Source organism: Schistocerca americana, chromosome 5, assembly GCF_021461395.2.
Source record: "Schistocerca americana isolate TAMUIC-IGC-003095 chromosome 5, iqSchAmer2.1, whole genome shotgun sequence".
Classification (NCBI taxonomy): domain Eukaryota; kingdom Metazoa; phylum Arthropoda; class Insecta; order Orthoptera; family Acrididae; genus Schistocerca; species Schistocerca americana.
The window spans coordinates 417,897,454-417,911,784 of record NC_060123.1 but is presented as its reverse complement, the minus strand read 5'-3'; the positions used below and the strand labels follow the sequence as shown (position 1 = coordinate 417,911,784).

The 14,331-nt window shown below is 43.0% G+C and overlaps 1 protein-coding gene across 2 annotated transcripts in view; it reads left to right on the top strand.

Annotated features, from left to right (window-relative positions):
* Nucleotides 1-14,074, top strand: part of LOC124615991 (tRNA selenocysteine 1-associated protein 1) — a 59,739-nt gene extending 45,665 nt beyond the window's left edge. For both annotated transcript variants that reach the window (XM_047144200.1, XM_047144201.1), the window contains exon 6: nt 13,789-14,074. In XM_047144200.1, coding sequence (XP_047000156.1) covers nt 13,789-13,910 — 122 coding nt within the window. In that variant the 3' untranslated portion in view covers nt 13,911-14,074. The remainder of the gene's footprint in view (nt 1-13,788) is intronic.
* The last annotated feature ends 257 nt before the right edge of the window (nt 14,075-14,331 follow it).

Below are 14,331 nucleotides of genomic sequence, written 5' to 3'. Positions count from 1 at the left end.
CTCCCCCATGCTCAATGCAAGTCCTCCAGCGCTAACAAAGTGCATAAATTCCTTTAGAAAAAAGTTCTTTTGGTAGTCCGCACAACCACTCATGCACTGTGTGGCATACCTCTTCATCAGAACGGAACTTCTTTCCTCCCATTGTGTCTTTGAGTGGTCCAAACATATGGAAATCACTTGGGGTAAGGTCTGGTGAGTATGGTGGATGAGGAAGACACTCAAAATGCAGGTCTGTGATTGTGGCAACTGTTGTATGGGCAGTGTGGGGCCTTGCGTTGTCATGTTGCAAATGGACACCTGCTGACAGCAATCCATGTCGCTTTGATTTGATTGCAGGCCAAAGATGATTTTTTAGGAGATCTGTGTATGATGCACTGGTGACAGTGGTCCCTCTAGGCATGTAATGCTCCAAAATGATGCCCTTTTCATCCCAAAAGAGAGTCAGCACAACCTTCCCTGCTGATGGTTCTTTTCGAAACTTCTTTGGTTTTGGTGATGAGGAATGGCGCCATTCCTTGCTCGCTCTCTTTGTTTCCGATTGGTGAAAGTGAACCCAGGTTTCGTCCCCAGTAACGATTCTTGCAAGGAAGCCATCACCTTTTCGTTCAAAGTGCCGAAGAAGTTCTTTACAAGCATCAACACGTCATTCTCTCATTTCAGGAGTCAGCTGCCGTGGCACCCATCTTGCAGACACTTTGTGAAACTGGAGCACATCATGCACAATGTGATGTGCGGACCCATGACTAATCTGTAAATGGGCTGCAGTGTCATTCAGTGTCACTCAGTGGTTTTCCTTCACTATGGCTTCAACTGCTGCAATGTTCTGTGGAATCACAACTCGTGCCTGACGTAGATGAGGAGCATCTTCCACTGAAGTCGCACCATTTGCGAACTTCCTACTCCATTCATAGACTTGCTGCTGTGACAAACATGCATCACCGTACTGAACCTTCATTTGTCGATGAATTTCAATAGGTTTCACACCTTCATTATGCAAAAACCGAATAACTGAACGCTATTCTTCCCTGGTGCAAGTCGCAAGTGGGGTGGCCATCTTTATACTGATACTGTGACGGTATGTGTGCATCTGCACTATGCTGCCTCCTACAGGCCATTCTGCACACTGTTTGTAGCACGCTTACCGACTCACAGGATAATGGTGCAAAATTTCAATTTGTTATTACAAATTTAAGGTTTTCATTTGATTCACCCTCATATTTCTTTTAGTTCTTTCATAGATTACAAATTGTGCAGTAAAGATGGCAATAAGTATAATTATACTTCAGAGCACTTTGGTGTGTTTGTGCTTGGGCCCTAGCATTTGCAGCACCTTTTCCCTGCTATGCTGCATGTCTATCCTCCAGCTATCCTTTTTCTCGTCCCATGGGGAACGTGTGCCATATTTTTGAAAATGTGTTCTTAATTTTCTGTAGCCAGAGTCAGAATAATCCCACTACTGTTTTTTCTTTCTTTCTTTCTTTCTTTCTTCATTCTCCATCTCCTACCCTTCCTCCACTGCAGCATTTGAGGTTCTTCTTTGTTTCTCCTTCCTCCCTGCATGCTCTTAAAGGCTGGCCCATGCATCTGACATGTAAAAGGTGACTGGGTAACATGTAATTCCCAACCCTTGGTTGACAGGTAGGGTTCACACGTACACCTGGTACAGGCCAGGCCTAGGGAGGGGTGTTTGCCTGAGCTGTTATTTTCCAAAATTGGCAATTAGTCCCTCTGTCAGGAGTTTGGGAGGTGTGACCTGAGGTGTGAACAATCACCTAAGGCGGAAGAGATCCCCTCTGAGGGGGGGCCCCCAGTTGGAAGGAGCTCTCCATCACAGATGATGGCAATCATAGGGATTTTTCTTACAGTGAGCCAGTCACCAACTCAGTCTTACTAAATGTAAATGGAATGACGCTAAAGATTCCAAGACTCTCCCTGCTACACCTCAGTTCCTCATGGTATTACGTACTCAAGGTGGTCAGTCCTTTTCGGTTGTTGATTCTTTTAATATTCAGAAAGGTTTTGATGCAGTTGCTGGCACTGTGAAATCCTGCTCTCATTTATGCAATGACACTTAGCTTCTGGAGACTAATTGTGATTCTCAGGCAAAGCCTGTAGCTTCACTCCTCCATGGCTATCCTGTTTGTGTCGGGTCCATCGAATGCTGAATTCTTCATGTTGTGTTATTTACAGTAGGCTGCTCGATGGCCTGACCTTGGGAGAAATCCAAACTTACCTCTCTGGTCAGAGCGTCATTGCAGTCCATCAGATGATAAAAAAGGTTGATGCATCCTTCGTGCCTACACGCACACTTTCTCATGTCGGATAGCGTAGTGCCTCCATCAAAGATCAAAGCCGGCTATGAAGTCATCATGGTCCGACCATACATTTCGAACGTGATTTGCTGCTACCAATGTCAGTGTTACTCAAATGTCCTATCAAAACCTGGCCATATGTGTTATTTGTGGTAGGGGTGCTCACAAGGGTGATTGCCCGCATCCTTCTCCCAATTGTATCAATTGCAATGGCGGCCATGCAGCCTCATCCCAAGAATGTCCCCTGTATTTTGATTAGCGGGCTGTCCAGGAGATCTGGGTGAAAGATAAAGTACCTTATCCTGCTGTGTGCAAGTTATTGGCTAGTCGGAATCCCTGCATTTTACCACCTGGCACTTACAGTACCGTTCTTGCTATACCTCACTGCACGAAGGATATGGCCACACAGACTTGCGACCTCAAATTTAGCACCACTGTTATGAAATTGCCCAGTGTCATGGTAGCATCCCCATCTCCTCCTCCTCCAGTTATGCAACAAGCCACCAAATTTTCGCCTTCGGCGGCAAAATCACCTGCTACGCAACCAGAGATTGGAAAGAACAGAAGGAATACTCCCACGAAGATTTTTTACATCTTTCTAGCCAACAAACACCTGAGTCTTCATCTGCCAACCACAAAGGCTCCAAGGAAAGGAGTCCTTCACTGACTTGGAGATTGTCTTCACGGTGTTGCCACGTGATACCCTTACCGGCTGATCTCCATTTTGCCGGTGCGTACCACCAACCGTTTCTCCACCTTGAATCTGCTGGCTGACCCAGTGAGAATGCCGTTGTCTCTGTAAATCTCATGGAGCAGGGATCCTTCAGCCTCTGTGCCCTGTAGCAGTGACTCTTTGAAGGCTGGCATTCGGCTGCCACTGATGTGACAACCCTTCATTTTTTCTCTTCACTCCTTTCCCCATCGGGACTCTTCTTAAATGAAACATTCATGGGATTAGATCCATCAAGGAGGAATTACAGCTGCACTTGGAATCGCAGCTTCTGCTAGTTTTCTGCGTCCAGGAAACAAAATTACATCCTCGTGACTGCTTTGATTTCTTGCATTTCTTTCCCGTCTGCTTTGACCTTTCCCCCCAAGGCAGCAATCCATCTCATGTGGGAGTCATGCTGCTTGCCTGGGATGTCATTCATAGTCAGACTATCTCACTGAACATCTAGCTGCAAGCTGTTGCAGTCCACATTTTCCTTCCTCGCTTCAGCTTTTCTCTTTTTACCATCTACATACCTCCGTCATTCGGTGTCACCAGGGTGGACTTCCTTCAGCTTATTGGGAAACTCCCTCCCTCATTTTACAGCTTGGAGACTTTAATGCGCACCGTCCTCTTTGTTTCAGAGAGGTGCCCTCTCTTGACCATCTCAATCAGCTCAACCTCATCTGCTTTAACACTGGAGGACCAACATTCCTGTCAGACTCCAAACACACCTGTACCCATTTGGACACCTCATTCTGCACTGCCCAACTTGCTCGTCATCTCGAGTGGTCTGTTCTCTCTAACACATACTCAAACAACTATCCATTTGCTGACTCCTACCCCATCTACGTGTAAACCATTTGGCACTGCAGACTTTACTCCTTCCTGGTGACCTTTGACGAACAACATTTCCCCAGTTGTGATGACCAGATAGAATATCTTACAAACATTAACCGTACTGCCGCAGAACGTTCCTTTCCTCGCAGTTCACCTTTAGTGCACAGTATTGTGGTCACTTGGTGCACTGATGGAATCCGCAGTTCGGTTTGTGCATACATTTGCTCTCCGCATATTTAACCATCATCCTAAAATGGCGAACAGTATTCGTTATAAATGGTTGTGTGCTCAGTGTTGTTGCGTGCTTGGGGGTAGCAAAAAAAGTTCTCTAGTTCTTTTAGCAGTCCTGCTCCCTATTCTGTTGTGTGGGCCAACCTCCAGTGACACTCTGGCACCAAGGTCCATTCCCCAATTTCCGTCCTGACCATAGCTGCTGATGTCATTGTTCCTATCACCAACGCCTTAGGCTGCTATTTTGCGGAGATTTCGAGGAAACGAATGGAGGAGGCTCGAGTGATACCCTTTCTCTCAGAATCGTGAATTCTACAATGCTGCCTTTCCTATGCTGGAGCTAGGTCATGCTCTCACTTCATCCTGATTTGGACAATATTTGCTTTCAGAAGTTGCAGCACCTTTCTCTTGCGGGCAAGCAATTCCTCCGTCATGCGTACAATCACATCTGGGCAGGTGACTCATTTCCCAGATTCTGGCATGAAGCCATTGTCATTCCCATAGCTAAGCCCAGTAAGGACAAACAGCTTCCTTCTAACTACCGCCCCAATTCTCTCACCAGCTGTATTTGCAAGGTGATGGAATGTGTGATTCATGCCTGGCTGGTATGGTGGCTTGAGTCTCTCAGTTTACTAACCACTGCACAGTGTAGATTTTTGGGTGCGCTGCTCTGCAGTTGACTATCTTATCACTTTGTCGAACAATTTTCTACGGAAATACTAGACTGTGGATGTGTTTTTTGATCTGGAGAAAACCTACAACACCTGCTTGAGGACTGGTATCCTCCGTACTCTTAACATGTGGAGCTTCCAAGGCCGCCTGCCCCATTTTCTTCAGGAATTTTTAAAAGACCGACACCTTTATCCAGGAAAACAGTGTGCTTCAGGGTTCCGTCCTGAGCGTCATTCTCTTTGCTATCGCCGTTAACCCTGCAATGGCCTGTCTCCTGCGGGGCATCTCTGATTCCCTTTTTTCATAATTTTGCTATCTATTGTAGTTCTCCACAGACATGTCTCCTTGAGCAGTGTCTTCAGTGATGTCTCGATCACCTTTATTCATGGAGCAATTACAATGGCTTTTGTTTTTCCACTGATAAAACTGTTTGTATGCATTTCTGGTGGTGCAATGGGTTTCTTCCACCATGTTTACATCTTGGGCCTGTTGCTCTTCCTTTCACTGTAACTACGAAATTCCTGGGGCTTATGCTTGAAAGGAAATTTTCTTGGTCCTCCCACGTCTTATCTGGACGCCTGCTGTATTTGGTCCCTTAATGTCCTGTGTGTTCGCATTTGTACTTCCTGGGAGTGGACAGAGCACTTTCCTTCGTTTGTGCTGATCCCTTGTCCGTTTGAAACTAGACTATGAGTGTTTAGTTTATGCATCTGCACGACCATCCATCTTACACCATTTAAATACAGTCCACCATCGTGCCATCCATTCGGCCACTGGTGCCTGTTACACTAGCCTGGTTGAGAGCCTGTATACACAGAACCTGCTGAAGTACCACTGTCGTATGGTCTCCTCAGCAGATACACATGCCATTTTTCCACCATGGTGGCCACCTGTCCAATGCCTCCTCCTATGATGACTCCTTTGCACACCAGTACGGGGCACGTCTCTCTTCTTTGTTACCCCTGGAGTTCGCTTTTGGCTACTGCTCTTGCAGCTTAACTTCACGCTGCCTGCCACGTTCCCAGGGGGTGTGAACACTTTATCACCTTGGCTTCGTGTGGTGGCTCATGCTCACTTCGGACTTCATTCACTTCCTAAGGACACTACTCCAGATTCTATCTATTGGTGTAAGTTTCTCCACCTTTGCACAGAACTTTGTGGTAGTACCTTTGTGTACACTGATGGCTCTCGCATGAACTAATGCCAAGGCTGCAGTCCTCCTACCTCAGCCTGCTAGTTCTTCCATACCTTCCAATGATCTCCTTGTTGCCGTCTGTCAGCAGAAGGTGTCACTTTGGCATCACCACTGGTCTTCCTTTCATGGGAATAAGCTCTTGGGAATTAAATGTCATTGAGCTGCCTGGCCGACCTCCTCTCAGCCCTTTCGCCGCGAGTAGATCATTTTAGTTAGGTTACATATTGGGCACTATCGTTTTAGCCATTGCCGTTTGTTAAGTGGTCTCCCTCACCACTTTGTGCTCATTGTCGTTAATCTTCGACGGTTCAGTGTTTCCTGACCGAATGCCCTTTTTTCAGCCATGTTCTACTGTATATTTGCCATCTGGGTTATTGGCTGTTTTACTGAACGATGCGCAGGCTATTGACTGTGTTTTATCTGTCGTAGCATTATGGTAAAGGACATTTAATCTTTAGTTTAGGACCTCCATTGTCTTTACAGAATATTTTGTGGACCTTTCTCCAAGAGGAAGTCCTTGTGTTTAGCTGTCTTTCCTTTCATTGATCGCTCTTAATGTGTAGTCGCTTTTGACTCCTTTTTCATGTTATTGTTCTGAGGTTCTGACAAGGGTGCATATGACATTAGTTGTTTTTTAACATTGTAAAACAAAAAAAAAAAGAAAGAAACAGAGGGGTGAGTTGAGTTTTTGAGCAAAAATCACATGTAATTGGTTTTTTCTACAGAGAAGTCCAAGTGCTCGACAGAACATAACATATATTCAGCCAGGTAACCCACAAAATGTTCGGTGCACAGCAGCAAATTTATAATCGTGCTTGCCAGTAATTTTCAGCTGCTGCAATTTAAGCTGTGCTCTTAGGCTCCTGCTTAACTGCACCTTCAGAAAAAAAGAAAAAAACAGGAAAAAAGTTTTGATGACCATTATTATGTGTGAAAGCTTAGCTTTTCTTGTAGCTACAGTATACTGTACGTGTATCAGACTGAACCATTAACTTTTCCTGTTTGTGTGTTTGTACTACTTAACAGTGATTGTGCTTGGCTGACTATATTATGTGCCCTATGCTCTGAATATCTTCTGTTGTTGGCTGGTGAGGTCATGTGACATGGCTATGCATTGCAATCTCCATTTCAGTGCCACTTTATTGTATTTGACAGAATTTGTATTTATACTTTCATAATAGGAAAATATAAAATATGCAGTGTACACGTTGCCACACATCAAAGACCTTTCTAAAAAAAAAAAGAAAAAAAAAGGTGCTAGGAAGTTTTATGCTGGTGTATAAAACTTTCACCATTAAAAGAATTGATAAGTTTTACAGCTCTGAGGGGAAGTATATTGTTATTTAACATGGAAAAAGTGTATTTTTAACTGGTAAATGTGTTCTAAGTGTGAATCCTTTTTTAAATACCTCTAAGCTGTCCAGTGTCCCCTCTGCTCAGCAAATAGTGACCTCTCTGTGCTCAGAATATTGTCGCTTTACTTGGGTTTGAAGCTTTCATAGGAACTCCATTCCTAAAGCATAAGATTGTGTGGTAGTATTGTATTTGACTAGGGCCAATGGACTGCGGAGGAAATAAAATTAAAAATCGACACTTCCTAGCTTTTGAGTAAAGATCTTAGCTTCTTTCACCTAGAGGAGGAGAAGGAGGAGGAGGAGCAGGAGAAGGAGTAGGTTTGTTAGTGGGATCATTCTGGAATTATGTGCAAACGTCATGAATGCCTATCAATGGAGAGTCAGTTGTGCAGGATTAGAGGTAAACAAACAGTGGAATTTAGTGATTTGCAAATAGATGGTGTGTAATGCTGTTTTCGTCACAGTTTGTGCGTTATAAAAATTTAGTGTTGGAATGAAACATACACGTTGCTTCTCAGTAATAGAATAGCTTTCTGACACAGTTTAAGTTATTTTGCCACCATATGTTGACACAATAATTGCTATTCTTGTTGAACTGAATTTGTGATTACTTTGGCAACATGTACCACATGGGGTGATTTTTTATTGTCTAAATTAGAGATGGGCAAACTGAAACACCAAACTGTTTCGAAACAAATGAAACAGTACAGTGTAATGTTTCGAAACAGTGAAACAGTTTGTGTCTTATAATGGTATAGGCCTTCACATTATATAATCTTGAGTGTCTACTGTATAAATATTGTCATAAAAACACAAATGAGGTGCGAGACCGCCAATCATATCGCAGAGAGTGTGAAACTTTCACTTAGACGTCTTTCCAGTTCCATATTTCGTGTAGCAGCAAATGCACTGCTTTCATGTCATGTGACTTTCGTACTTTCCAATTGGCCGAGGTCAGACTTAATATGTTTGACATAACAGATTTTGCCAAACTCGTTTCCCTGTATTCTAGTGCATAATTTTGATAGGTTTTATGAGTGATAATCTGTATGTGCTCTTGAAAAGGCATATCATGAGATATAATTTATTGAGATAACATCCTGGAAGTGAGGCACTGAATTAACATTTATGAGTATGCCGCTCACACTTTTACTACCCGCAGTTAAATTTTCCATTGTTTGTCACACAGAGCGGGATGCAAAGTGACTGATGCACACAGATCAAAAATTTACCGTAACAGACTGGAGGATATAGCGCAATGGTCAAGTATGGCAGTTTCTCATCAAACATTCACAAGTTAGCTGGATACATCTCATAGTAAGTACACTTGATAGAACAGGAAAACATTTCAAGATAACTGAAATGCAGAGATTCCTATGTTTCTTTGAAGTATAAAATCCAGACGAAAATTTAAAGCAGTTCCTACAGTGTAATGCCTTTGTGATACCTGTATCATGGCAAATCTGCCTCTACACCACTTATAGTTCTTGCTAAAGAAGTTTGTTTGAGGTACAGGTACATGGAGTTCCCTCAAGTACTCACGGCAAGCAGATGTATTATATACTTGCCCAGGAAATCAGGGATGAAATTACGTTGTTGTAGAAATGCAATTTTTATCACAGTATCTGAATGCCAAAAACAAAAGTATCGAAGTACAATTGTTGATTTGCCTGAGAATTTTTTATCATACACAAGTATCAAGATGCCTATAGTGTAATAACCAAACACAGCACATTTACAAAAATATACACACAAACATATACATACACAAATCAGATAATTATTCTCAAACACATAAATGAATAAATAACATACTAAAAAAAATTAAACTCACAGAATGGTGAGCAAAAAGTGTCTTCTGTGTGCAACAAATTTGAGAAAAATGTTCTTGTAAGGTAGCTACATGCACAGTTTAGTGGACTAAACAAAATACAGCCAAATATAAATTCAGTGCACTCTGTCCAGAGAAGAACAAAATCAATTGAAATTTTCCTGTTTCATTTCTGAGTAGATCTGCTGTACCTATTCTAAGTTGTAGTTTAGAAATATCATTTTTGATACTTTTTCGCCTGAAAGACGGGATTGTCTGTCTGTTATTGTTTGCCCCTGCTTTGAAAATATGCGCTCACATGGAACAGAGGTGGCCATAATACAAAGACGTCGTTTCATTGTTTCAAACAGTGTAGGAAACAACACATGATTTTCTTTCCACCACAGCAATGGATCTTGTGATCTGTGTATCAGTGGCATCTTCATATATTTATCAGGCTCGACTATACTTGCAGCACGTGGATTTCTACACTTTGGATCAAGCCACCTACAGCTTGGTCAAAATCTTGCCAAATGTTGCCACTGCTAGAAGTGAATGTGCTCACCTCAACTGGTTTGGCTGGTGGCGGATTTTCTGTAGAACACTGAGTGGGTTTCTGTCGTATTGCACAGCACTTGTTAATTATGGCATCTTTTGTTTCTTTTAATCGATGCCCAGTTTTTGGAAAACCATGCTTCCTGAAGCGAGGACCCAGTAATGTTGCCTCACAAGCAATTGCTTTATCTGCAAACTTTTGAACGAGGTGGGTACAGATTCCGTCCTCAAGTTTAGCAATTACTGTATTTGTAGCTTCATTGCTGTGATCTGAGTTTTTCAGTCTCAGACAATGACTTTGTAAACCTTTGCTTAATAAGACAACTTTTGACAAGGTTACATTTCTTTCACTGCTAATTTCTGTTGTGACTTGTTCAAAAGGAGATAGTATTTCACAAGATTTTTCAATAACTAACCAGTCTTCATTGGACAGTTTTGTTTGTGAATCCACACTGAGGATGGCAAGGGTGCTTTGCAAAGGCTCTTTGATTTTCAAAAGCCTGTCAAACATTTCATATGTGGAATTCCATCTTGTAGGGCAATCTTGTTTCGGTGTTAAAATAGGGAAGCCCATTTGCTTCTGAATGTTGTGTAATTTCTCAAGTGCTTGAGGACTTCTTTTGAAAAATTCCACTATTGACTTCACCTTTGCCCTTGTGTCTGTAATTGGTTCAAGGCTTGCTTGCACGATTAAATTCAGTGTATGTGCAAAACAAGGTACATGCCACCATTTGCACATCATCACTGCCTCCACCATGTTAGGTGCATTATCTGTAGTGCAAGCTACAATTTTATTGGTGATACCCAAGTTGAAGTCACATTTTGTAATTCACTGGAAATATTTTCTGCTGTATGCTTGTCATGGAATTTAAAACTAGATAACAAATATGACTTCAGATTGCAGTTTTCATCAATGAAGTGAGCAGTCACTGCAATATAATTCTCATTTTTCACAGATGTCCATCCATCAGTTGTAATGCAGATGTAGGATGCAGCTTGCACTGCAGATCTTACCCGCACTAATGTGCTGTCGAACACTTGAGAGAGTAAACTGTGGGAGAGTGTTTTTCTACTTGGTGGTGCATAGTTTTCATTTAATAAATAAGTCATTTTTCTAAACTCTACACTCTCAACTACATTAAATGGAAGGTATTCTGTAACAACAAGTCTTAAAATCTGTTCGTCTATTTTGGCTCGTTTGGATGAAGGCACTGGTCTTGATGCAAATCCAGTAATCTTTGTTTGTTTACCACACCTACCCAGAACTGAACTGGTGGAAGTGCTGGGTATTTATTGCACAGATTGTTCATCTTGACGCACAGGCACTGGAATGGCAGATTCCTGAACAGTTGCTGTGGAAACTGAACTGATTTCATCACTGCCCAGATTCATAAAGACTGATTTCGAACGAGTTTCACTTAAATTAACTGTTGGATGCTTATGTCGCAAGTGTCTGTTTAAGCAAGAAGTTGAACTACTTTTAAACGACAAAACTGCCGAGCACAAGTTACATTTAATTTTCTCAGGATTTATCTTCATAAAATAATCCCACACCAGACTTCGTAACGCCATAGCTGAAGACAGAAGAACCAACACGAACTGTACTGGAGGCGGGAAAAAACTGCAGAAACAATGGATACGCTAGTGGGATTCCCACATTTTGTTAGTATGGATAATATATACCCGGCCTGCTAATGTCCACGCACACAAAAGAAATCATTGTGGAGAATAGGCACATTGACTATAGACTCACAAATAAAGCCACATAATTCGAATAATTGACAAAATATAAGAGAAAAAAATTTTTGTCCCTTAAGGTGTTTCGAATCATTACTATAAATCCACCATGCTTCTTAGCCTTTCCCGTTCACCATTACATCATCAATGATCCGTCAATCATATTGCTTTTCAAGTGCATCCAATTTACGTATATGTCTAAAAACTGCCAGTCTACGCCTTTTCTAATTCAAAATGTAGTGGGTTTACTTGCATTTTTTTAATATGATTACTGTACATCAACAGATAAGCATATGTTATAGGAGATGTGTAATTTAACTGAATGTTTTTCACACTTTTATTATTTTGAATGCGAATAGTGTGCTTTATTTTATTGTTTGTTAGTGTTTATAAAGTATATACACTCCTGGAAATTGAAATAAGAACACCGTGAATTCATTGTCCCAGGAAGGGGAAACTTTATTGACACATTCCTGGGGTCAGATACATCACATGATCACACTGTCAGAACCACAGGAACATAGACACAGGCAACAGAACATGCACAATGTCGGCACTAGTACAGTGTATATCCACCTTTCGCAGCAATGCAGGCTGCTATTCTCCCATGGAGACGATCGTAGAGATGCTGGATGTAGTCCTGTGGAACGGCTTGCCATGCCATTTCCACCTGGCGCCTCAGTTGGACCAGCGTTCGTGCTGGACGTGCAGACCGTGTGAGACGACGCTTCATCCAGTCCCAAACATGCTCAATGGGGGACAGATCCGGAGATCTTGCTGGCCAGGGTAGTTGACTTACACCTTCTAGAGCACGTCGGGTGGCACGGGATACATGCGGACGTGCATTGTCCTGTTGGAACAGCAAGTTCCCTTGCCGGTCTAGGAATGGTAGAACGATGGGTTCGATGACGGTTTGGATGTTCCGTGCACTATTCAGTGTCCCCTCGACGATCACCAGTGGTGTACGGCCAGTGTAGGAGATCGCTCCCCACACCATGATGCCGGGTGTTGGCCCTGTGTGCCTCGGTCGTATGCAGTCCTGATTGTGGCGCTCACCTGCACGGCGCCAAACACGCATACGACCATCATTGGCACCAAGGCAGAAGCGACTCTCATCGCTGAAGACGACACGTCTCCATTCGTCCCTCCATTCACGCCTGTCGCGACACCACTGGAGGCGGGCTGCACGATGTTGGGGCGTGAGCGGAAGACGGCCTAACGGTGTGCGGGACCGTAGCCCAGCTTCATGGAGACGGTTGCGAATGGTCCTCGCCGATACCCCAGGAGCAACAGTGTCCCTAATTAGCTGGGAAGTGGCGGTGCGGTCCCCTACGGCACTGCGTAGGATCCTACGGTCTTGGCGTGCATCCGTGCGTCGCTGCGGTCCGGTCCCAGGTCGACGGGCACGTGCACCTTCCGCCGACCACTGGCGACAACATCGATGTACTGTGGAGACCTCACGCCCCACGTGTTGAGCAATTCGGCGGTACGTCCACCCGGCCTCCCGCATGCCCACTATACGCCCTCGCTCAAAGTCCGTCAACTGCACATACGGTTCACGTCCACGCTGTCGCGGCATGCTACCAGTGTTAAAGACTGCGATGGAGCTCCGTATGCCACGGCAAACTGGCTGACACTGACGGCGGCGGTGCACAAATGCTGCGCAGCTAGCGCCATTCGACGGCCAACACCGCGGTTCCTGGTGTGTCTGCTGTGCCGTGCGTGTGATCATTGCTTGTACAGCCCTCTCGCAGTGTCCGGAGCAAGTATGGTGGGTCTGACACACTGGTGTCAATGCGTTCTTTTTTCCATTTCCAGGAGTGTATTACGCCATTTCGGAATAGAGCAGTCAATTAGAAACAAAGCTTTATTTTCGGAAATCTTAAGCTTCATGCTGTTGTATATCAAAAGGATTTCGACACTCTTGAAAGAGTTTGATGAAGTAGTACATTAAATGTATTTCCGTATCTGTGCCGTGCCCGAATCTCGTCCGAGACAAAGCGAAATGAAACATCACTGTTTCGATACAGTTAGTCCATTCCAAGCACAAGTGGACTGAAACAGCGTTATTTTGAAACAACGATACAGTTAGTCCGTTCCAAGCACAAGTGGACTGAAACAGCATTATTTTGAAACAACGATAGTTTCTGTGGCTGGCTCGAGATCGAATCAGGTCCCGTTATCCGACACAGAGCAGAATGAAACACCACTGTTTCGAAACAGTGAAACATAGTAGCCGTTTCGAAACACTGAAACAGTTCCACGCATCGATACACTGTCCCGAAACATAGAAACAGTAGCCAAGTCTAGTCTAAATGATTAATCTCTTTCTAGTTGTATTTCATAGGATGTTATTTGTTTCTTTTTTATAGAACATAATCAGCAGATAGATGTTGAGAAGCTGAACAGAGAAGTAACTGAACGAGATTACTGTCTCTGGGATGCCCTAGAAAGCTCAAAATGGCTACCTGTGGAAGGATTGGAATGCTGCTGAAAATGAAGAAAGTGTGTACAGTTGTAAAATATTTCATTCCTCATTGTAGCAATTTTTCACATGTTTCTTTTTTTATAAAATCCAATAATAAATAGGGTCAGGTGATACAATTTCACCATCCTGTTAAATATTTTGTAAGATAAATAAAAAAAAATCAAGTGAAACACAAGAAGTTATTTATGTATATACACACTCTTCTTCCACACACAGACGTGAAATTGGACATAAAAGCACTAGAGTGATAATAATTATATTTTTTTCTCTTATGTTGGTCCGTTGAACATTAAAATGAACAGAGATCTATTAATTGTTGTCGCTCTTAAACTAAACACACATTTGTTTCCATTTTTTTTCATTGTGTACAGAACATTGATTTTTTTCTGGGTGGCCAGTTGTAGTTATTGACAAATGTCTGCCTGTG